This window comes from Macaca mulatta, chromosome 7 (genome assembly GCF_049350105.2).
Source record: "Macaca mulatta isolate MMU2019108-1 chromosome 7, T2T-MMU8v2.0, whole genome shotgun sequence".
In the NCBI taxonomy this organism is placed as follows: domain Eukaryota; kingdom Metazoa; phylum Chordata; class Mammalia; order Primates; family Cercopithecidae; genus Macaca; species Macaca mulatta.
The window spans coordinates 53,952,287-53,977,909 of record NC_133412.1 but is presented as its reverse complement, the minus strand read 5'-3'; the positions used below and the strand labels follow the sequence as shown (position 1 = coordinate 53,977,909).

The window sequence follows — 25,623 nt, the reverse complement described above, 5'->3', positions numbered from 1 at the left end:
TGGGAGGACTGCTTGTGCCCAGGAGGTAGAGGCTGCAGCAAGCCATGATCACATCACTGCACTCTAGCCTGGGCAAGAGAGCAAGACCCTGTTTCAAAAAAAAAAAAAAAAGGAATACTGAAAAGTAAAACCCCCACACTTTACAGTTACAGAGAAAATCATACCAACTACCAGAAAGAAAAAATAACAAACAGAAAGAAGTAAGAATGAGATAGGCATCAGACTTTTCATTTGTAACAAATATCAGAAGATAGAAGTGTAAATAACTGGGAATAGACTCAATTATGAACTCAGAATTCTATATCTAGCTCCATCAATACAGGAAGCATGTCTGTGTATGTTCACCTCCAGATTCTCCACACCAATGTGGAATACTTTATACAGAGTCAGATATTTGTTGAACAAATGATAACAGACAGTAAGTATTCAAGGGACGCTCTCCATACACATCCCTGCAAATGCTTTCTAGGTAAAAACAAAACAAAACAAAACAAAAAAACAGGATATTATTCAGAGATATACTTGAGGGGCAGGGAGCAGGAGACATAATACAAGAAGCAACAATAAGCAAAGACAACATTAACACCAATAGTGAAATCTAAACGATTGCTGATAATGCAGCTGAAAGGTCACAGGCCATATTCTCTGACCATATTGATGCACTAAAAATAACTGAAAAGCCACCTGAAAATGCTTTTTAAAAAGTTTTTTTTCGGCCGGGCGCGGTGGCTCAAGCCTGTAATCCCAGCACTTTGGGAGGCCGAGGCGGGCGGATCACAAGGTCAGGAGATCGAGACCACAGTGAAACCCCGTCTCTACTAAAAATACAAAAAATTAGCCGGGCGCAGTGGCGGGCGCCTGTAGTCCCAGCTACTCAGGAGGCTGAGGCAGGAGAATGGCGGGAACCCGGGAGGTGGAGCTTGCAGTGAGCCGAGATCGCGCCACTGCACTCCAGCCTGGGCAACAGCGTGAGACTCCGTCTCAAAAAAAAAAAAAAAAAAAAAAAGTTTTTTTTCCTAGATAACTCTTGAGTAAAAGAAGAAATTGATCCTCATGCCCTTAAGTATGTACCCCAGAAAAATGCTGGCACGGGGTACAATGAAATACAGACAAGAATGATCACAGCAGCATTCGCTGTTCCTAACAACACTGGAAACAACCCACATGTCTGTATCTAGTCAAGGGGATAAATGGTAGGGTGTATTCAAACAATGGAATAAATACAGCAATGCAAAACAACTATAGCTACACAAAATAGGAACAAATTTCACACACAATGTTGAGCACAACAAAAATGAAATAATACATATAGTATGATTTTCAGAAGTTCAACAATAGGCAACACTACACTGTATTGTTCAAGGATGCATACATGAGTGATAACACTAGAGAAACGTAAGGAAAGATAAGCGTATAGAGGAACAGTGATCGGGAAGAAGCCTGCAGAAGGTTTCCACAGTGCAAGCAATGTTCCTTTCTCTTCACCTGGGTGCTGGCTAGGTGTTGGTTTCCAAGTATTCACTCTAATTATGTGTTACACTAAGCTTATGTTTTACATATTTTCAATACATTTTATCTCTCACAATAAAAAGTTTTAATAGTATGGCAATGTGAATGAATGATGGAATAAAATTACTTGGAAAATAGATTTTAAAACTTGTGCAATAAACTCAAACAGCACCCAAAGAAAATGTATACCCTTACATGTTTGTTTAAAAAGCAATTTAAATTACATTAATCCACTAAACCAGAAAAAGCAAAATAAAAAGGGGAATTAAGACATAAGCAAAAAATGAAAAAGAAAACACTAGATTTAAAAAATAAAACTAAAGGATTCTTTCGCAAGACTAATATAATAAAACAGCCGAGCCTTCGAAAAGTAATCAAGATAAAGAAAACTTTTGAAGTGAAAATGGCATACAGCCACATGTGAATATGATGCAACAGCTTAGAAGTATACATAAAGCGATCATTTTTTTTTTTTAATCTACAGTTACTAAAACTGAAGAGGAAAATCTGGAGACCAATACATAGAAAAAGGAAAAAGACAGTCAAAGACTCATTCTCCAGATTGGAGTTTTATTTAAACCACCGTTTCTCAACCTCAGCAATATTGATATATTGGGCCAGACAATTCTTTGTGGAGGGTTCTCCCGTGTGTTGTAGGATGTTTAGTGACATCCTCTCTACCCAAGAAATGCCAACAGCACCCCCTACCATGACTAGCTGTGAAAACCAAAAATGGCTCCAGATATTTTCAAATGTCCCATGGGAGGCAAAAATCTCCAGTTGAAAATTACTGTGTAAACTAGATCTACATCCTAGATCTTAGAAACAAAGATGTAAAGCTTTCAAAGTCAGCCCTGCATACCCTTGATACTGAAATAAGAGCCTAAAAGGAAACAAACTATAAGCTTAATACAGAAGTAAAAATCCAAAAATAAAATATTACCATATCCATTCTAATGGTGTTTACTATAGAAATGCAAGGATGATTTAAAATTAGGAATTCACAAGTTAAATTCCTACATAGAATCATGGGCATAATCATGAAAAACCAGCTAGCTCTCTATGCATTAAGGCCATGTGATATTCAGTGAAAAACACAAGCTGCAAATGTCCTACAGAAGGAAAAGTGAGGGGTCAGGGGCAGTGGCTCACGCCTGTAATCCCAGCACTCTGGGAGGCTGCGGGCAGATCACAAGGTCAGGAGTTCGAGACCAGCCTGGCCAACATAGCGAAACCCCATCTCTACTAAAAAATACAAAAAATTAGCCAGGTGTGATGGCCAGCTACCGGGGAGACTGAGGCAAGAGAATTGCTTGAACCCAGGATGCGGAGGCTGCAGTGAGGCGAGATCACGCCACTGTACTCCAGCCTTGGCGGCAAGTGAGACTCCAACTCAGAAAAAAAAAAACTGGTCAGGTGATCATAGATGTTTATAAAATATCAGCTGGCTGTGGTGGCATGTGCTTGTAATCCCAGCTACTCAGAAGGCTGAGAAGCAGGAGAATCACTTGAACCCAGGAGGCAGAGGTTGCAGTGAGTTGAGATCGTGCCACTACACTCCAGCCTGGGCAACAGAGAGACTCTATTAAAAAAAAAAAAAAAAAAAAAAAAAAAACACAGAAGGAAAAGTGAATACTGAACACATAATTCTCCCATTTGCTCTTTGTCCTGAGACTCCACTAAAATTACGGTGAAGAATAAACACACAATTACAAAAAAGGAATGCGGTTACCAGCAGACGAGAACTCACCTCTAGACAATGACAGTAAATGGAAAATGGTTAATTAATGGAGCAAAGCCCACAAAGGTGGAGGTTAGGGGGATATCGATAACAAGGAGGCAAATTTATCTCACAGCACCCTGAAGAGGCTCTAGACTCAGACACTAGGTACCCCAGAAAGCGAGACAGATAGGCAACACTGTAAACAGATTAACAAAAGCCTATATACAGAATACATTTTCCAGGCCCTGAAACACTGTTCTACCACATCTCCTTAAGCAGAACCCAAGCAAACATACATCCACCCCAGGCAAGAAAACACAGATTTCATATCCAGAGGAATGGAGTAGTTCCAGCCACCATTTATGATTGCACCAGGAGATAAGATAGAGGGGTAGGGAATAACAATTGGGAATCAGCCTAAATTCCCACTAAAAGCTATCAGTTGACAAGTCTTGGCCACGAAGAACTCCCAATCGGTCTTTCAGTCTTTTTTTTTTTTTTTTTTGAGATAGGGTTCCATTCTGTCACCCAGGCTGGCTGGAGTACACTGGCATGATCACAGCCCACTGCAGCCTCAACCTCACAGGCTCAAGTGATCCTCCTGCCTTAGCCTCTTGAATAGCTGGGACTATAGGCAGGTGCCATCATACCCACCTAATTTTTTATTTTTGTAAAGATAGGGTCTCAATATGTTGCCCAGGCTGGTCTTAATTCTTGGGCTCAAGTGATCCTCTCATCTCGGCCTCCCAAAGCACCGAGATTATAGGTGTGAGCCACCACACCCAGGCTCCCAATCAGTCTTTTAGTACCTCTCTCAAATATGAACAAAAAGGGGAATTAAAAGACTACAAATGATGAGCAACATAGAATACATACTTGAGGAAAGGTTTAAAAAAAAAAAAAAGACCAAAATAAACTAAGAAAAAAAGTATTAAAGAAAAAAGAGATGCTAGGGAGAGGGTCAAAGTATCAAAATAGCTCCTTAAAGACACTTATGAATATATTACATCCATAAAACAAAAATAGAATATGAATAAAAAATAATCAGTGAAGAAAAGGTTCCTAGAACTCAGGGCTCGTCCTTGGATGGGCCCATCCCACAATGAATCTGGGTGGGCCCCGAGACTCACTTTAACCTACAGAATTTGGTAGAAATGATATTGGACCTGTTCCAGATGTAAGCCTTAAGAACACCTGGCAGTTCCACTTCTGTGCTTCTGGAAGCCAAAAATAGGAACTGACTATCCTCTTGGAGAATGAGAAGCCACATGAACAGGCCTGAGAGGATGACATGCTACGCAGAGAGGCCAGATGAAGAAACACCAAGGCAGCAGACCTGTGGGCGAAGAAGCCATCTCAGACAATCCACTACAGCTGAGCATCCAGATGACCAGTCCCTGTCACCATCTAAACCACACAGTGAGAGGTGCCAAATGAGACCAGCAGAAAACCTGTCCAACTAGCCCCAGTTAAGTCATACAATAGTGACAGGCAAATTTGTTGTTTTATGCTATTAAGTTTTGGGATAATTGGTTAAGCAATAATAAATAAAACTTAAAGTTATGACTGTCCAAATAAAATTTCCAAAAGTTGAAAGAAAAATATTCTAGATTTTAAAATTAAAGAAAAATAATTCAGAAATAATATGAGATACAAGACTCAAGACAAGAGGTCTAAAATCCCATTAACAGATACTTCAAAATGAACAAATAAAATGGAAAGGAGAAAGTTAACAACAAAAATATGAGAAGATTCAAGGTTCCAAATTTGAAAGAGCCTATCCATAAGCCTATCCATTTGGTGTACTCAGTACAGTGAGTGAAAAAAGACCCACACTAAGTATAATGTTGTGCTGTTTCAGCACACCAAGGAAAAGACAAACTCCTAAAAGCTTCCAGAGAGAAAGCCATACATAAATGACTGAAACTCAGAATGGCATGAGGCTTCACCACCACGACTGGTTAGAAGACAACAGCACAGACTTTGAAATTCTAAGGTAAAATTATCTTCAACTCAGAAATATATAATCAACCAAACTATCAATCAAGTATGAGGGAGGGTAGAATATAACAGAAGTGAACATTGATGGGGATGTGCTATGCACCAGGCACTGTTTTAAATGGTTTACTTGTACCAACTCATTTAATCCTCATAGTTCCCCAAAAACATAGGTACTAATACTATTACTGGTTCTCCCATTTTGCCAATTCAAAATTGATGCACAGAGCAATTAGGGAATCAGCCCAAGGGCATACAGCCAATAAGTAGCAGAACCAAGATTCAAACCTATCTCGGTCTGGCTCCAAAACCCAAACACTGGACAGTATTTTTTCAGAAGCTACAGCTCAGAAAACGTACTGCTCCATGCTTTCTTAGGGTTTTACCTAGTCAGGCAAAATGAGAAAGGGTAAGCCACAAAAGATGGCATGAGATCCAAGAAACAATGGATCTACTGCAGGAGAGCAGATGAGAAAAACCTCAAGATGGCATCTGCACAGCCAACCCAAAGAAAAACCTGCCAAGATGGGCAAGAGGAGCCAAAGGCTTCAGAAGAAAGGGAAACCTCACAGAAAGGGCTACAACATAATTTTTTAAATTAAAAATTACTATTATGAGGAAGATACTGCAAAACTAAAAGCTGCACCAAGAAAGGAAATATCCTATCCTAAATATTCTAGAAAACTTGGCTTTACTCTACAAAGTCCTAATGATAGTGATTACTTACATGACTAAAGATAATATTTGAGGAAAGGGAGGTGAGTGGTAAGTGGGTGGTATAAGAGCTAAATTATCATGTATTATAGTAAAAAAATAAATAACTGATGCCTAAATAGGTAAATTCAGAATGAAGTTAGTAGTGGTCATGAACTAGTGGAAATTTCTGTTGCTTGCAGGAGATAACATTTGGGTTAGTTCTTAAAAAGCATAGACAGACAAGGAGATGACATTTCCAGGTGAAGGAAATTGAATAACCAAAGACAAACAATGAAAGAAGCAAGAGCATTTAGGGAAACCAGCAATATTAACAAAAAGGTGGTGGTAGGGAGAAGGGCAACTATTTGCCTGTATAGTAAATACCAGCAGCTCCAAAGAATGTAAAGTTTATTTTTAGTACCTAAAACAGAACAAACAAAACAATAGGAACAAAAAAGAAACTAACTTCTAAACAAGTTGAATAACAAAAAGAAAAATCATCCTAGTTTGACTTTTGCTTGAGACAATTTATTTTAGCTCTTGAACGCTAGAGAATTTTTACTTTACCTGACCCGTGGGTAGTGGTTGATCTAGCATCTCAACATCCAGGTGCTTAGGAACGTTATATAATCTGCAGAGTTCACATATCAACCACTTCAATTGCTGACGAAGCTACAAAACACATTTCAGTAAATAAGCATTATGTTAAAGAGCCCTTAGAAGACATCAGTAATGTTATGACTACTGTAATCAATCCAGTAGGAAATGAAAAAGTTTGTTACTGCTCAACTGCAGCTTACAGATTTAAAAGGTAGTCTTTAAAATATTTTCAGGATCCTCTAGTATAAGAAAGTTACTGTGGCTTGGGGTATAATCACTACAACTGATACCTAGCAGAATGACAATAAGGGCAGAAGAAGGAAGTTCCAGACATTGTCCAATTTCTCACTGCTAACCTGTTTTCTGAGAAACTTACAACTTCAGACAAGAGAACATTAATGCATTAATGAGGCTACCAAAAAAAATAAAAATTAAAAAAAAAAACAGAAAAAATAACCCAGACACACACAGGCAGTGCTGTTACAGATGGATTATAAAATTATATATTCTAGACATATTCATTTAAAAGTACAGAAGCAAATGCGATCTAGTAGACAGAGCCTGGCAATCTGATAGATGACCTTGGATATCGTATCTAATTCCCTGAGTATGAGTCTGCCCCATCTGTAAAACAAAGAAGTGAAAACTTTCCCAGAATGGTAAAGATTAATGAAACCTATAAAACACTTGATACTTAGTAGGTTCTTAAGTGTCTGTCTAAAAAATAACAATAATTCACTAGGAAAACTGCAAAGAATAACTGTAAATTTCCATGTTTAAGTCCAGATTGTTTTGTAAGCATATTTGCTTTAAACAAATAAGCAAGGTAAATCATGTGTACAAGTACGGTTTTCATTGTTTAAAATGTTTTTCAATGTATAAGGTGACTCAAATGGGATCTAATAAGGCAACTCACTTCACTTAGTCGGGAACAGTTTCCTAGGTGGCTCTGACCAAGAAAAGAGATGAAGAGAAAGAAGCAGGTTTACAAAGGACAAAGAAAGACGACACAGGATTAGAATGGGTTAACGAAGCAAAGAATAAGCCTTCCCAAAGTGGACAATGGAGCAAATGGAAATGAGGAAGGGTGAATGGTAAATTAGGATCCAACAAAAATCTTCATGCTTAAAAGGAAACCAAGCTCCAGTGTGGATTTGATATCCACCCAATATGCTCTATTGTGTGCTAAGTGCATAATGAAGATGACACAAGGCGATCTGGACACAGACCTAGACACTCTGACCTCTGGCACGTGAGGGGCTCCAGGAGTGCTGGGGAGTGAGGCAGCAGGGTAGTGGAGTCATACCAAGCAACAAGAAAGACAGGGTAGTACATTTTCCAGGAATTTCAATTTTCCTCCCTTCCCCCACACACCAAAAAAGCATTTGAGGGATGGGAGGAAGAAACTGAGATCACAGAGAAAATCGTAAGAGACATTCAGAAGGTCAGGTCTTAGAAAATTACTAGTTTGGCGGGGGGAGGTCAGAGAACGGTAGTATATAAAAGAACACTACGACAGTTCCCAGGTTTAGGCATGGGGGACTAGTTGGATTATTTCATTTTTTCCCCACTCACAATCACAAGGAGAATTATCGAGGAAAAACACGGGGCTGATAGAGTGCTAGGAGGTGGGTAAATGCAAATTTAAATGTCATCATTTTGAACACCCATGGCACTCCAAGTGAGATTCCCTAACATATATGATATACAGACAGATATATGGGTTTGAAGCTGGAGATAAATACAGATTTAGGAATCCCTAGAACAGAGGTCATGACTAAAGTAATGGGAGTAAAAGATTACTCGGAGAAAGCACAGAATGAGAAGAGAAGAAAGAAGTAGGCCAAGGAAGAAGAGATCAGAGGAGACCAAGGCAGGGTGATAAGATCAAAACAAGACAGTAACCCGATGAAAGTTCCATTAGATTATCACAATTATCACAGAGCCTGACACAGAAGCCAGTATTTTTTTAATTGTGTTCTACTATTAAGTTTCCTGTACCCACCAGGAAAGTAAAAAGTATAAACAAGCATATAGATTGTTTCACATTGTATACTAAAGGGGCCAATTATACACAATATTTTATGCCTTGCTTTTTCACTTAATGTATCTTAGAACTTTGCATATGCTCTTATGGAAAGACTGGCTGTTTTTTTTTTTTTTCTTTTTTGCCTACAACAGAATATTCTATTGTAAAACTATACACTATAATTTTTATTTAACCAACTCTTTATTGGTGGACATTAAGAATGGAGGAATGTTTCAACAAGGGAACAATCAACAGTATCAAAATACTGCAGAGGGGTCAATTTGGGGACTAAGAGAGGTGCCACTAGTTTTGGCAACTAGGAGATAAATTTTAGTGCAACAATGAAGGTACAATCCAGATTATAATAACTTCAGTGAAAAAAGGTGAAGACATGCAGCTTATTCTCTTAAGAAACTAGGCTATGATAAACTGGCAGAGGCTGTAAGAGTGGGAGGTGAGTTGTTTTCTCCTTCATGTAAATATATTCACTTTTTAAAAAACTAGGCCCAATGTTATATCCTATTTCATTTAACCTTATGAACATGTTTACTTAATATTTTAGACACTGAAAAGTAACTCATTTTTGCTATTATAAAACCGTTATCTTTAGATCTTCTGAAGCAACTTCCTAAAAGGAGGTAGCGGTAACAGAACTATGTCTGCCATTCTTTCCCATCAACCCCCTTGCTGGGGATGTAAACATGTGTCCATCTAACTTTTAATTTTTACCTCTTACCTTCATGGCTCTCCATACAAACCTTAACTCGTGTGTGTGTGTGTCTGTGTGTGTGTGTGTGTGTTTGTGTGTGTATATATGGAGAGAGAGAGAGAAAGAGAAAGAGGGTCTTGCTATGTTGCCCAGGCTGATCTCAAACTCCTGGGCTCAAGCAATCCTCCCACCTCGGCCTTCCAAAGTGCTGGGATTACAGGCATGAACCACTGTGCTAAGCCTCAGCCTTAACTCTTAAAATATTTTTTTTTGGAGACAGAGCCTTGCGCTGTCGCCCAGGCTGGAGTACAGTGGCACAATCTCGGCTCACTGCAACCTCTGCCTCCCAGGTTGAAGCAATTCTCCTGCCTCAGCCTCCCAAGTAGCTGGGATTACGGGTACATGACACCACACCTGGCTAATTTTTGTATTTTCAGTAGAGATGGGGTTTCGCCATGTTGGCCAGGCTGGTCTTGAACTCCTGACCTCAACTGATTCACCCGCCTGGGCCTCTCAAAGTTCTGGGATTACAGGTGTAAGCCATCACGCCCAGCCTTCTGTTCTTAAGAATAGATGTGTTTACACCAACTATAACTTATTTTGACAAAAATCAGAGTTGAGACTCAAACTTCCTCAAATAGTTTTCCTAAGACTATTTACAGAATAATCTGTCCTTTCCTTATTAAGTTAAAATACCACCTTCACCTTACGCTAAATTCTCATTTGCATGACTCTGGTTCTAAATTTCCATTGCCTTTATCTGTCTGGAACAGGGTTAGTACACAACATTTTATTGAACATCTGGTTGAACAAGTCTTTTTTTTTTTTTTTTAATCATTTACTCTTTTAAACGTTAGAGTCATTTTGTTAACTTCCAAAAATAAATCTGCTGGGATTTGTACTGAAATTTATTACATATATATACACACACACACATATACACATATATACATATGGGTATATATACATATTATGTATTTTATATATACATATATGTATACACACACATACATATACATATATTTTTTTTGAGACAGTCTCACTCTGTCACCTACGCTAGAGTTCAGAGGCACAATCTAGGCTTACTGCAATCTCTGCCTCCCAAGCTCAACTGATCCTCCCACCTCAGCGTCCTCAGTAGCTGGGACTACAAGTGTATACGGCTATACCCTGCTAATTTTTGTATTTTTTGTAGTGACGGGGTTTCACCATGTTGCCTAGGCTGGTCTTGAACTCATGAGCTCAAGCAACCTGCCTGCCTCAACATCATAAGGTTCTGGAATTACAGGCATGAGCCACTGCACCCAGCAGAAATTACATTTACGAATATGAAGACATGGTGATAAGTGACATATTTATAACATGAGATCTGCTCATACAGGAACACAGAATGCAAATCTTTCCTTCCACTCAGCAAAACTGTTGTGTTCTTGATAAAAGTCCTGCACATCTAAGTTGATTCCTAGGTATTTAATTTTTGTTGAAATACTTGAAAAAATACTTTATCACTGTATCTTCTATGTGATTATAGCTAAAATTGTGGAAAGCTATTAACTTTTATGTAACAGACCTTTTAACCAGTAATCTTAAAAACTCTTTTTTCCGGTTGGTTCCTCTGAATATTTTTAGGTAACCAATCATGTCAGCCGAAAATAATGAGGATTATTTTTCTATAAAGACTTTATGATATCATGGGAAAATACAGTAATTTTCTTTTTTTTTTCCTGAGACGGAGTCTCACCCAGGCTGGAGTGCAGTAGTGTGATCTTGGCTCACCACAACCTCTGTCTCCCAGGTTCAAGGAATTCTCCTGCCTCAGCCTCCCAAGTAGCTGGGATTACAAGCATGTGCCACCATGCCCAGTTAATTTTTGTATTTTTAGTAGAGACAGGGTTTCACCATGTTGGCCAGGCTGATCTTGAACTCCTGGCCTCAAGTGATCCGCCCGCCTCAGCTTCCGAAAGTGCTGAGATTATAGGCATGAGCCACCGTACCCAGCCAGTAAATGTGTTTTAAACTGATATAAAACAATATAGAATATGACCTCAACTATTTAAACATATGTATAAAGTTATATGTATTTTACTAGCAAAGAAAAAATATATACTGGTAGAAAATAACCATCATGTCAACAGTGGTTATATTAGGTAGAGAAATTATGGGAGATTTTAATATTTTTTTCCTGTCTATATTTTACTAATTTTTTCAACAATGCTTGCTCATGAGTTTTATAATCAAGAAAAAAAGTGTTAAAAATTTTTGCAACACAGAAGTTATATTTCTTTATATATTAAAAACAAAAATAAAACTTTATATTTGAATACCTTTGACTTTTGCTGCACTTACAGACCTTGAAAGAAAAGGCAATTCCCTCATACTCGTTCTGGTGTCATTCTCCCCATCTCTTCCTTCACTTCCACCTTGGTCTTTTTTCTGCTTCCCATCTTGGCTAGTGATCTCTACCCAAAATGCTTGATTTGGCTTAATGGTTAGATTTCAGGGAAAAAGAGATCCCTAATTCATAATCGAAATTAAGGTTATACATGTGGGAAATAAAAAAGAGAGACCAGGTAGTAAACAGAATTTGAAAGACAACAACAACAACAACAACAACAACAACAAAACCTACTCTTTAATTCCTACAAGATTATAATCATTAATCGTGCTTTTATATCATATTATCTCTTAACATTTAATTTCTATATGTAATGTTCATAAGGAAAAAAGAAAATAGCTTGGCTTATTTTCTTACCGAATTGTTGTTCTTAGTATCTTCTAGACGTTCCAGAACTGATGTCAGATTTGGGTCATCAGAGTCCACAAACCATATTGGTGAAGAAGATGGATAGGATTCCTGTTTAACACAGAGACACCTATGTTAAACATTTACATACAGACTAACCCAAATATGCAATTAAACCACACCACTAAATGGCAAGATGACCACGGATTTAAACAAAATGTATGGGGGAAAAGACAACACGTTAAAAACCATGTGAGAGGCCGGACTTTTGAGACAGCTATTCTCCTTGCATAGCACTGTCTGTTGCTACAGCTCATAGAAGTCAATGATTTTCTTCAACATTGGTAGGCAGCCTCTAAAATGGCCCCAATCACCTTCACCTCCTGCCATTCACACCCTTGTAAACATTCCCGCCCCTGGACCTAGTGACTCACTTCTAACAAAGAGAATACAGCAAAAGTAATAACATCACTTCTGAGATCAGGCTACCAAGAGACTATGATGTCTGCCTTGGTCACCCTTCTCCTGCTTTTTCCATTGCTCCCTCTGATGGAAACCAGTTGCCATGTGATGAGGTGCCCTATGGAGAGGCCCACATGGCGAGGGATTATAAAAGGCCTCAGACCAAAAGCCATCTAGAAACAAAGGCCCAGTCCAACAGCCTGTGAGATAAATCCTGCCAACATCTACATGAGTGAGCTTGGAGACTGATTCTCTCCTTATCCTGCCTTAGGATGATCACGGCTGCCACCAACACCTTCACTGCCTGGTGAGAGGCCAAGTCAGTGAACCCAAGATAAATTGCACAAAATCCTGACCCACAGAAATGGTGAGATGTTTGTTGCTTTAAGCTGCTAAATTTGTTACAGAGAAAGAGAAAACTAATTCAAACACCATAAAATTCTAATGTTTTAACCTATCACACAAACGAAGTACTACCAAGAAATGCCATTACTACATACACACACACACACACACACACACACACACACACACACACACACGCATTTTGTTTTTAACCTCAAGACGGAGTCCTGCTCTGTGGCCCAGGCTGGAGTGCAGTGGCGCAATCTTGGCTCACTGCAACCTCCGCCTCCTAGGTTCAAGCGATTCTCCTGCCTCGGCCTCCTGAGTAGCTGGGATAACAGGCACATGCCACCATGCCAAGCTAATTTTTTGTATTTTTAGTAGAGATGGGGTTTCACCATGTTTGCCAGGCTGGTCTTGAACTCCTGATCTCATGATCCGCCCGCCTCAGCCTCCCAAAGTGCTGGGATTACAAGCATAAGCCACCACGCCAGGCCCATATCTTTTTAAATACATGTGATTTTTGAAAAAAGCTAACGAACTAAGCATTATGTGCTTTCACCCACTAACAGACATTTACTCTGTTACTTTGTATGCTTTTCTATTATAAATTGGGGGAAAACCATTATTATTATATATTAGCTTCAGAACAACTAGGTTCAGAACAACATGGAAAACAATTTTGCAGAAACAATTTTAGGAAACACTGCTTTGAGAACTATGATTTATAGCTGAAGCCACAGAAACTGAATATTTTTAAAGAATTTTGACAAATGTTCTTTTAAGAATAAGTTGTACTGATGGAGGACATCATTAATAATATACCTGGTCAATAATGGGTTATTTACTATTCTCATTCCTCTAACTCTTACTGTGCCCCAAATCTCTGTACAGGCTAAATGAGAAACTCTTCAGAATTAATCCTGTTCTTAAAGAACACTACTTATTGAGTACTGCATTTTCTTATTCAAATTTTTCAGCACACGTTGGGAATACACCATCTGGACCATTTTTAATGTTTTAGTTTTTAAGTTTCTTTTTCCTTAGGCTAAAGAAACTGCAACTACACTTAGGATCTCATTTTATTAGGTTAGTATTTGTCTAGTAAACTTCAGCATAAGCCAAGCAACATATATGTTGTCACTCTGGACTGAAACCCCTCAAAACCATATTAAGAAAATTAGAAAAACAACTGAAATCATGTTTTTAATCTTGTAGATGGAAAGATATGATACACTGTAGATCTAAGTACTTATTTCAATGGTTCCCAAAGTGGGGCCCCTCAGACCCCCAGGTCCAAACTATTTTTACAAGAATATTAACATGTTGATATATGCTGTGAGGGTGAAGACACAATGGTGGATAAAAATGCTGGCACTTTAGCACAAATAAAGGCGGTAACACCAAACTACTAGTAGTCATGGTATTCTTCACTATGCACAGGAAAGGTTTAAAAAGGAAGAGCAACAAAAGATCAGTTTCATTTAAGAATGTCTACAATAAGGCTGGGAATGGTGGCTCATGCCTGTAATCCCAGCACTTTGGGAGGCCAAGGCAGGAGGATCACTTGAACCCAGGAGTTCAAGACCAGCCTGGCCAACATGGTGAAACCCCATCTCTACAAAAAAATACAAAAATTAGTTAAGCATGGTGGTTGCATGCCTTCAGTCCCAGCTACTTGGGAAACCGAGGCAGGAGGATTGATTGAGCACAGAAGGTCGAGTCTCCAGTGAGCTGTGATCACGCTACTGCACTCCAGCCTGGGTGACAGAACAAGGCCCTGCCTCAAAAATAAAAAGAATGTCTATGATAAAGCAGTGAAAATTTTACTACATCTTAATCTTGAATATGTCTTTTTAGTATTTCAAGTGATGAAATGGGAAGTACATAGGAGCATTCCTACAGACTGCCTGAGAAAAAACCCTTGTGTGACTAAGTCGTGAACTGAATTAACCACTTTAATGGAATACCATTTTTACTTGAAAGGATGATTGACAATGTTATTGCAACTTGTTTTCGGATTTTCCTCAAAAAATAAGATTCTGTCATTTCAAGAAAAACAACAGACAGGCCATAATAAAATTCAATAATAAAACAGCTATAATAAAATGCAAGTTTTTGAACAAAAAATTAGTTTTTGAAAACTTGTATCCACCACTGTTTTCTAAGTATATCCTGATAACATTGATGGCAATATTGATGAATGTATATTGAAACTGTAAAATCAAATGTATCAACATTTAGAAGATCTCGGTGAACCATTATTATCTAAATGACCAATGCATGATGTTATATCACGCAAGGGTAAAAGATCCAAAGTTCAAGAAAGACCAAGTTTTGATGGAGTATCAAAAAAGAACCCTAGGCAACATGGCAAAACCCTAGCTCTAGAAAAAATACAAAAAATTAGCCAGGTAAGATGGCCTACACCTGAGTCCCAGGAGACTGAGGGTGCAGTGAGCTGTGATCACACCACTGCACTCCAGCCTGGGCAACACAGTGAGCCCCATCTCAAAAAAAAAAAAAAAAAATCCACAATTATCTAAAATGGCCATTAAAATATTCTAGAATTTTTCCAACCAGGTGTCTGTATGAAGTTAGATTTTGTTTACATTATTTCAACCAAATACCATACAACAAATTAAATGCAAAAGCAAATGACAGACCAAACATCAATGAAATCTGCAAAAAATGTAAGACTGTGCTACTACTCTATTTTTGGCTTAGAAAATTTTGTTTCATAAAAGCATTTATAACAATATATGATGAGTTTTTAAAGAGTTAATGTTTTCAATATTTCTGATTTAACTTCTAGTGATAAACACCAACAGACATCTTACATAAACCAAAGCCCTTGGGTCCTCAACATATTTTCAAGAGTGTAAAGGAGTCCTGACCACAAAACTTTGAGAACTGCTGCCTTCCTTTCCACTTTCCTTCCTTCCTTAGAATTTCTTCCTTGGAAGAAACATCCCTTTGCCATTCTATATTAACTTACATAGTTCCATTGAGACCAGTTTTGCTACCTCCCTCCCTCCCATCTTTCCACCTCCCTCTCTTGACACAAAACCTAACCAAAGGACTCGACCAGCCCACCCATTTCCAGTGATTAGCTGTCAGGTGGGTTAAACCAAGAAAATCTGGGTTTTCCCTGAGACTAGACCTCTAGTTCTGAGAGATCTGGAATCATAGGGACAAGGTTGGCCACCTCGGTGTGGTCAGAATTCATCTCACCTAAACACAAAGAGTAAGTTATAACATGGATCTACAATATTGTTGAGTGAAAAAGCAGATTACAAAAAAATCTGATTTTTTTAAGGGAGAGGGAACATATATAAGCATCGGAGAAAAAATATGAGCAGATAACTGGAAAGATACAAAATTCTGATAGTGGTATATTCTGAGTGGTAGAATTACAAGTAATATCTCCTGGTTTTGACTAAAATTTTTTTAATGTCTTACAATAAGAAGATTTTGTTTTCCATATTATAAAATATCCACCACCCTAGGAAACTTAACCTTCAGCACAAACTCTACATCATTTTCAAGGTTTGTTCAGTTTAATATTTAAGACACAATCTACTTTGAAAGACATCTAAAATAATGACCAACATTTAAACCTATGTATTAATGTTTTCAATCTTTCACATGCTTTAAGTTTTGTAATTCTGATAAGGTTATATCTACCTTGAAAAGATAAGTTTTCCTACTATTTCTCTTTAAAATAAATATGACCTATAATATGTCAGTTTTTAAACAGTGAATGGTGCTCAAAAATTCCAATACAAATTCTGGCAGTTTTCCCGTACATAGAATGTTTAAGTGCTTCTAGCACCGCTCCTTTTTCACCACAGTTATGAAAACACAGAACAATTATCTAGGCATCTAATTATTCAGGTCCTTTGTTCTTATCCATCCTATTAGTTTCATAGTAATTTTAAGGCCTGTGAGGATGAAGTTGTCTGTGACAGCTACCATAAAGATTACTGTAAGTGGACAAATTTCAAACAAATTCATCACCACTACCATCCCCACCATAAAACTGTCTTAATACAGGGAAACACAACTGAAGATTAACCAAGCCAACCTCTTTACCTGTCACTGCTTAAGAAAAAGATTTTTTTTGTCTTTAACTTTCTGTATCTATTTTTCTCCATAAATCCACTGAGATCATTGTGTGGCTCTATCTCAAGCACCAGCAACCAAAACTGCCTGCCAGAATGGTCAGTTTTTGTATCCTTCCAAATGTAGGGCACAGCTATCTTCAGAGATTTCATAATTTTTTTTTAAATGATGAACAAACTTCTTGAAGGTTCAGAGATATAGCAGTTGTAATTCTTCTGAAGGCTAGTTATGGGACACATTACTTTCATACTTTGCTGTTCAATAAATGTGGGGTGGAGAATGAAGTAAATTGACAGAATTAGCATATAATACCTTAATAAAATTCTAACTGCTCTAACAAAAGATACTTAAAATGCGCACACATGGTTCCCTGATAGTCATTTTACAAATAAACAACCAAGTAGCTAACCTAGAGCCCACAAAAGCAGAGTAAAACTTCTAACTCTTGTTAAAATAAAAATGCTTATAAACCCAAAAAGAAAATGCTTAAGTATTCAAACACAAGCAGCAAATTACAGCTACTGAGAACATCATTGTAAGCAAACTGAGGCACAGAAAACAAAGGTGCTGATGAGGATCTGAACCACCTAAGCTGCAGAAACCCACTGGATGGTTTCCTAGGTTCCAAGTCAGGATTATCTTTCGGAATCTTCTAGAAGAGATCACATAACACTGTTACAAAGGATCTGGAAAAAGGGACCCCTGCTTTATCACTCTGGCTCTCCAGTCATGCTTTACATTTGGCAGTGACTATTTCCATTCAACTCAATTCCCCACCCCTCAACTAGCTGACATTTATCAAATACTACCTTTTTCCAGGTTTAAGTAAGTTTAACCAAATTAAAAAAAAAAAAAAAAAATCAAGACACTAAGGGATATACTATTCACGAAAGGGAAACCTAAGTCTCCTCTTCATGTATCTGTTCCTTTCAAAGACAGGTATAAAAATGGGGATGAGAGAGCACAGATAACCACTAGGAATTTGACCCTATATTATAAATTGGTCAGATAAATGAAAACAATGATTCCTCTGGAATGAAAGTACCACTTAGGTGCTTAACATGACAGTTCTGATAGTTCCAAATGCTTTTCCGTGAATTGAATTTGGAAAGGTAATCTGTCCCAGGAGGGCAAACCAAAGAGAAAGTCTTAGGCTCCTTAGTCCAGCTTTATTTCCTTTGTACAACTTTGACTGGACCACTTTTTAATCACAGTAAAGACTAGAAAAATGCAAGATGAAGTTAACAGCATTGCTTTATTTCCCATGAAAAGCTGTTATAAAACATTTTCAAAATAAAGTGTTTTTCAGCCCCAAATGACACCATCACTTTTATATTTGTAGAACACAGTATCATTGCCAAAGAGCTGTCCTCTATATGCTCTCTTGCAGGGCAAAAAATATTATCTACTATATACAGAAACACAGTAAAAGAAGTGATTTACTTAAGCTCCTAACTACTAAATAAAAGCTAAACTTCTCACTTTCTCCTAGATTCACAGCTCCAACATTTCTAAAATTTAGTATCTTGCTGTTGGGGGTACGCGCTTTTTGGCAATAATGAATAGAAATTTAATTAACCAATCAAAAAAAAGTCCCACTAAAAGCAGCCTAGCAAACAGCCACTCATGCAGAAAGGGTAATAATTTATGCTCTGCAAGTAATATAAAAAATGAAGTTTCATTTGTTTACTAGCTAATTTACTTACTGGGGGAGATTTTTCATTCTAAAACAGTGATTCCCTACCAAGAGTGCCCAGATGCCAAAAAGTCCATAAAAGGAATAATGGAGTTGCCAAGTTATGTTAAATACTTCAAAAGGACTAAAAGAAAGCCATATACTAGCTCCCAGTAAGGCTGCACAGGTTATTAAAACAAGCTGCTTTGCATTTTGGTGTGATTGTAACAACGAATTAGATGGCAATCAGGTTAATTTACTGACGATGGAAAAACCATACTTCAGTTTGTGTAACAGGCAATATTTCACATCATGGCTTCACAGAAAAGAATAAAAAGGACTCCTTGAGGTTGAAAAAGAGCACCCTTTTCCCTTCATTATTTAAGATTAGGACAAATTTGGCCGGGCGCGGTGGCTCAAGCCTGTAATCCCAGCACTTTGGGAGGCCGAGGCAGGTGGATCACGAGGTCAGGAGATCGAGACTATCCTGGCTAACATGGTGAAACCCCGTCTCTACTAAAAACACAAAAAACTAGCCAGGCGAGGTGGCGGTCGCCTGTAGTCCCAGCTACTTGGGAGGCTGAGGCAGGAGAATGGCGTAAACCCGGGAGGCGGAGCTTGCAGTGAGCCGAGATCATACCACTGTACTCCAGCCTGGGAGACACAGCAAGACTCCGTCTCAAAAAAAAAAAAAAAAAAAAAAAAAGATGAGGACAAATTTATAAAACAGGAAAAGAATTGGCTCAATTCCTTTGGCCTACAGAGTAAAACATCTACTCTGTTCAGTCTTTTTCACTTCTTACACTCTCATATGAAGTCAATTTACACACTTCCTTCAAGCCCTCAGAGACCTTTTTGTACTATCCATGACAAGTTCTTGATGTTATCTCTGCACTTTTGACAAATTCTTAGCAGTTAACTTACAAGGCAATTAAGATTTTTGTTCAAATACAATATAGCTAGAATAGGGCCATATACTCAATAAATATTTATGAAGCATTTATTGAGTGGAAGATAAAAAGCACAAAGCATAATTATAAAATATTCTCCCCTGCCACCATAAAAAAAAAATTTAAGGCTTACACAATACAGCATAAGAAAATATGACCAAAGCTAAAATAGTAAGGACTAAAGATGGGAGGAAGGGGAAATATCAGCATGAACTAAATATGACCCAGAAGAGCCTTGAGGGATGGTCAGGTATATAAAGACAAATGGGGTAGGGTTAAGGGGTGGAGGTTGGGGGCACATTCTACAGGGGAAAATACAGCTGATACAGAAGCCTGAAAGGAAAAGCCGGCAGAGCACCTGTACAGGACTCTTCAGGAACTAGCATGCACGTGTGTAAAAAAAACTTAGTTTCTCAAACATTAGAGAAACTGCATAAGGATGTTCCTTGGTAAGTATAAAGAAGACAAAGCCTAGCATGTAGAACTCAATAAATAATTGAACTGTCTAAAGAGGAAAAGTTAAATAAGTCTAACTCATTACCTTTTAAGAGTTACAGCTTTAGAGAATAACAAATCATAAATCAAACTAAATCATTTGAAATCCAACTCCATTTTTCCCTTGATCTTTCCCTTCAAAGCAAATGGTACCGACATGAACAAGCCATGTAGATTTTATCAAAACACTCATCCATGTTTAAAAGAGTCTTTACGGCCAGGAACGGTGGCTCACTCATGTAATCCCAGCACTTTGGGAGGCCGAGGTGGGTGGATCGCTTGAGGTGGAGTTCAAGACCAGCCTGGCCAACATGGAGAAACCCCGTCTCTACTAAAAACACAAAAATTAGCCAGGTGTGGCGGCGGAAACCTGTAATCCCAGCTACGCCGGAGGCCGAGACAACAGAATTGCTTGAACCTGGGAGGCGCAGGTTGCAGTGGGCTCAGGTCACACCACTGCACTCCAGCCGGGGGGACGGAGCAAGACTCCGTCTCAAATAATAATAATAATAATAATAATAATAGTCTTTAATTTCAAAAGATACAAGCAGAAATATTTACAGATGAAGTGATCTGTCCGGAATCTGCTTCAAAATAATCCAAAGCGGAGTACAGATGAGGATTAGCCAAAAGTTCATCATTGTTGAGGCTGGCTACATTACACTGTTCAACTTTTGTACGTTTGATGTTTTTCTATAATTAAGAGTTAGCAGACATTTGTACTGAGCAGCTGCCATGATAATTATCTCCTGATAGTCTGTTATATTTCACTAGCACCTCAATTTTAATAGTTTCTACCTAGCGGTGGGTGCCATTACACTAGTCCTCACTAAATCCCTCCTTGTACTGAAAGTGTCTCGTTCACTTCTTGCTCCATTTCTGTTGCCACTGCCTAATCCAGGTCATCTCTCCTTATCTTTATCTGCAGCAGACTCTTACCAGCCTCCAATACGGTTCTCGATGGGGCACCAGTGGCACTTTAGGTGGGATAATTCTTTGCTGTGGCAGACTGCCTGAACGTTACAAAACATTTGGTATCCCTGTACTCCTAGCACTAAACGCTGGCACAGCAACAAGACCACCCCAACCCCACTGAGATAACCACATTTCCTAATGCCACCCACTGGAGAGAACCACTTCCAGTCCTGGATGGCAGTTACATTCTCCCAACTTACCTGAGTAAACTTAGTAGCTTCCCACGGCCTACAGATTCAGCCTCCTATCATTCAAACCAGCCCTATCTTTTCCTGGCCATGCCTCAACTTCTACCAGAGTAATCATCCTCGAAGCCATTCAGGCCAGTCTCCTTAAAACACCTGCTTCATGACAACTACTACACTTTGTTTTCCACTCTTGGAAAATCTTCCCCTTCTCCAGCCTATATCGTGGGCCTCTCAAGTCTAAGCATAAATTTTCTACTTCTAAGCAAACCACACTTTCTCAAGTCTCCGTGTCTTCTTTGGGTGGAGTTTCCTCGGTCTAAAATGCCCTTCCGCCAGTCTTCCAAAATTGTATTCACCTGTGGAAGCTCGTCTCTAACTGTCTCAGCCTCTCATCAAAGCCTTTCCCTGAAGCGCACCTCCCCCAAGTCAAAATTAGTTGCTCCCTTTGGCTTTCATGATGATACCACAGGATTTGTCACTTTCTTGAACTCTTCCCCCAAGAAGATGGGGTTCTGAAAGCGAGGACTGCTCCACTCAATTCTGCAACACTAGTGCCCAGAACACTCAGACGTATTCATTCAGTAAATGAATTCTCTCCTCAGTACAGCACTTGACTGCGTGGTTTTTTTGCTTCTGTTTTTTTTTGGTTTTTTTTTTTTTTTTTTTTTTTTTTAATGAACACACTTTCTCCCCAGATAGTCTGGTAATCATTTTAAGGTCAATTATAACATCAAGGTTTTTTGCACTTGAGTACCCACTGACTCAACCAAAGACAGTTAAAAACAACAGACTTGGTTTTAGCCATGTTTAAAGACGAGACCGAAACCACCACCTTGACGCCTACTATAACCAAGAGAATATTCTGCAGTTTGGACCAATATCCTAAATCAATTTCACGACGAACAGCTTCACAATACACTTTTATGGAGAAACTTAATACGTCAATTCCTTTATCAAGCCTTGGGTTTCTAATGAGCTTTCCGCTTAATGAGTAAGTTTTTAAAAGTGTCTTTTACAGCTTTGTGACATAAGTGATCTTTCCGGGGAGCAGCCCTGGCGCGTATCTCCTTTCACCTATCCATTTTCGAGGCTTACACACAAGGGAGGGGCCACACGAATACACACTCAACACCACCTGCCGCATCGACGGTACTAGGCGCCTTCCCAGAACACAGCAGCGCGCAGCCAGGCCCGGGGGAGACGGGTCGCTCAAACAGCACCAGAGTCTGCATTCCAACTTTTCCTCCGTCAACGAGTCCATTCTCATTGTCAGTTTCCCCTTAAACGCAAACTTAAAAATAATTGGCTGACCAAGCGGGAACGAGGAAAATTTGACTCAAAAATGAGGCGTTAAAACTTATGAGCCTTTCCCGTCGCCGGCCTGGGCTCAAACAACAGCCAGAGCCGCGCCGCCCCGCCCCGCCGCGGTCCCGGGAGCAGGCGGGCTGAGGGCCGCCATGGGCCCCATCAGGGCTCGGGCCGCCGCGGACTCCCACCTCGGGGCTAGGCGACGGGGACCGAGAGGGGCCAGAAGCCCCCAAGTCAGCCCCGCGCGAGAAGCCGTAGAGACGCGCCCTCCGCCTCCTCCCACCCAAGCCTCTCTCAGTCCCAACCGGGCCTGGGCTGGGCCAGTCGCGGGGGAAAGGGGCGGGCCAGCCCCGCCCGGGGAGCCGGAGCCTCTCCTGGGCAGGCTCCCCTTTGTCCCGGGACTCGCAGCGCCCCCTCGCCGTCCTCGCCCTGCCCCGCGGAGCCGCGGCCGGGCGCCTCACCGTGATATTGCAGTGGAGCGTGAGTGGCGGCGGCGGCGAGTGCGGGCTGCCCGGCTGCGGCACCAGGAACTGGCAGTGCAGCTCGTCCAGCTTCCAGCTGACGATGCGGAATCGCTCGTGGTTCTTGTCGAAGATGGACGCCAGGAACTTCAGCTCGGCCTTGAGCCCTGACACAGACATCTTCCCCTCATCTCCGGCGGGAGGGGCGCGGAAGGGGAGCCGGGCCCAGAGCCGCCGTCACGGCCGCTACAGCCCCGCCGGGCCGGCCTGGGCCGCGCTCTCGCGGCTCCGCCTCGTCGAGCGCGGCTGGAAAATGGCGAGGGGCGCGGAAGCCTCGGCGGGTAGCTGTGTGGCAGGCTGGGCGGCTGCTCCCTTTGTAACCGACTCCAGCGGCAGGAGGCTGCGGCCCCGCGGCTTAAAAGGGCAACAGCGACGCCGCCCCCGCTACCGCCTGGGAAAGGGCTGCCCCCACCCCGCCCCCTTCCCCCTCACCCCGGCGCGCCCTGCGCGCTCCCGTTTCAGCGCGTGCACGAGGCCAGAGCGCGCGCGCTCCCGGTCGCCCCTTCCTCGCCTTGACCCAGCTCCCTTCTGCCCGACCCATCTGCTCCGTTCCTCGCACCCGCGGACTGTAGGCTCGGGGCCAGCTGGCGCCAGGGCCCCAGAAGTAGGGGAGGAGCCGGAGACCCCCGCGCGCCCCCGCCTCCGGCCTGGGGCCGGACACGTGCGCAGCCGATCGCGCCGGCCACGTCGGCGCCGCTGCAGACTCGCGCCAGCCCCTAGGGGCGGCTCCTCAGCTTGGCCCTCGGCCCGGCACCCGCTAACCTGACCCGGGTCCTGGTGGGAGACGCGGGTGCGGCCCACCCTGCGTTACCTCCGCTACTCTCACCCTATTCTAAGCCGCCGCTTCGCTAGCCTGGGTTTCTGTGAGGACCTTCTCACCGGATTCGCTGCTCCCGCCTTTGCTCTCAAACCATCCATTTACCTAAGTCGATGGTTTAGCCCCTGCAGGCTGTTTCCTGGAGGTGTACCATGATTTCATCCTTTCCCTTAGCTACCAACTGTGTTCTGCCGTATATAGTCTCTCTCTCCCCACTTCCCTTCTTTTGCCCTGTTTCGCAAGCTTAAGATAACCCTCCCCACCCCCACCCCCACCCCCATGGAGCCAGGGCTGCCCTCCATTTTCATTGAAATCTTAGCTCAAATATAATCTCCGGGCCCCTGACTACCCAATTTCAATGAGTCACCCTGTGTCACATCGTCCTGTGCTAAGTTTTTGTTGGGTACCAGTCGCTGTCTGATCTTTTCCCCATTTATTCCTTGTCTCTGCCCAGTGTTAATGTGTTCAGAGCTCTATCCCCAGGACCTAGAACAAGACCTGTTACATAGTAGAAACCCGATATGATTTAATTGAATGCTCGCTTTTATCTGGAATCCCCACCACTAGCACAATTACTGGCACATTCTAGGTGCTCAAAAAATGAATAAAGGACTGCATAGCAGTTCAAAGGAATACATCCTAATGTGGCAGAGAATAGTGTGTGCAATCATAAGTGCCAGAGGCAGGACCAGCTGCATGTGCGTCCAACCTATGTAGTTGTACAGTGCTCCCAGCTTAGAAGGGCTCCGAGCTTGGTTTAATACTCTGGTGTCGCCATTTTGAAATTTGTAATTTTTCAGAAAGGGGCCCCGCATTTTCCTTTTACACCAGTCTTACCTAGAGTTACCTAACCCTGGCACCTAACTGTCTCTTTCTTCCTAATCTGCAAGAGGTCCCTGGGCTACTGTTCCCCTTAGATGACAAAATAGAGAACAACACAGGGACACATTAAGTCTACTGAAACTTTTTATTTCCATTTACTTCTGAGATACTGTATCATGTTATAGTCCTCCTTAGCCTTTACGAAGACAAATACTCTCTTCCAGTTTATCTGAGTAACTTAGTAGCTCCCCACAGCCTACAAATTGAGTCTCCTATCATTCAAACCAGCCCTCCCTTTTCCTGGCCATGCCCCAACTTCTACCACCTTCTACCCCAACTTCTATCTAGCCTTTAAGAAGACTAAGATGCTCACAGACCCCTTTGAGAATCTAATGAAAGCTACGATCCATCTTCCCAGGAAAATACTTCTGCATCTAAAATTTTGTACTTATGGGGATTCATGACCCCAGCACTAGAGGTACATTATACACTGGTACTGGGAAGAGAAAGGGTTCCAGGCCTGGGTTCTGAGCCAGAAACAACTAGGCTGCCGTATTGGCATTATTGCTGGGTTAAGCATAGAAGTGGCTTGCCACTTTATTTTTTCTTCAGTCCTCAGTTTCTTGGGACCCTAACAGGCATGGCAATCCCAGATAAGGATTTGAGACAAAGAGCAACAAACTCTTGAGAAGTTGGTATGACTTTGAGAAACAAAATATTCTAAATAAGTTATTTAATCTGTCTAAGCTTTATTTTGTTACCTCTAGATTGCTATGAGAAAGTAGATCTTTCTAAATTGCAAGTATTTTTGCTAGCTGTATCTCAGAAATATATACAAATATTAATTTCACAATCGCTTTTTGAGCATCTATCTGCTGCATGCCAAGCTGTAAGAGGGCTAGAAAGATACATAGATACAGTCCCTGATTTTAA

General features: G+C 40.8%; 1 protein-coding gene across 16 annotated transcripts in view; it reads right to left on the bottom strand.

The window, feature by feature from the left end:
* Window positions 1-23,425, bottom strand: part of UBE2Q2 (ubiquitin conjugating enzyme E2 Q2) — a 59,081-nt gene extending 35,656 nt beyond the window's left edge. For 7 of the 16 annotated variants that reach the window (XR_013395797.1, XR_013395798.1, XR_013395799.1 and 4 more), the window contains exons 1-3: window positions 22,992-23,425; window positions 12,017-12,118; window positions 6,494-6,598 (exon numbers count right to left, since the gene is read on the bottom strand). Coding sequence is in view for 12 of the 16 variants with exons in the window: in XM_015142774.3 (XP_014998260.1) it covers window positions 6,494-6,598; window positions 12,017-12,118; window positions 22,992-23,171 (387 nt within the window). In the remaining 4 variants the exon portion in view is untranslated. Of the gene's footprint in view, window positions 1-6,493; window positions 6,599-9,849; window positions 9,853-12,016; window positions 12,119-22,357; window positions 22,967-22,991 lie in introns of those variants that run through there. The other 9 variants (XM_015142777.3, XM_077939953.1, XM_077939957.1 and 6 more) reach the window with 5 other exon arrangements.
* Window positions 23,426-25,623: the final 2,198 nt, after the last annotated feature.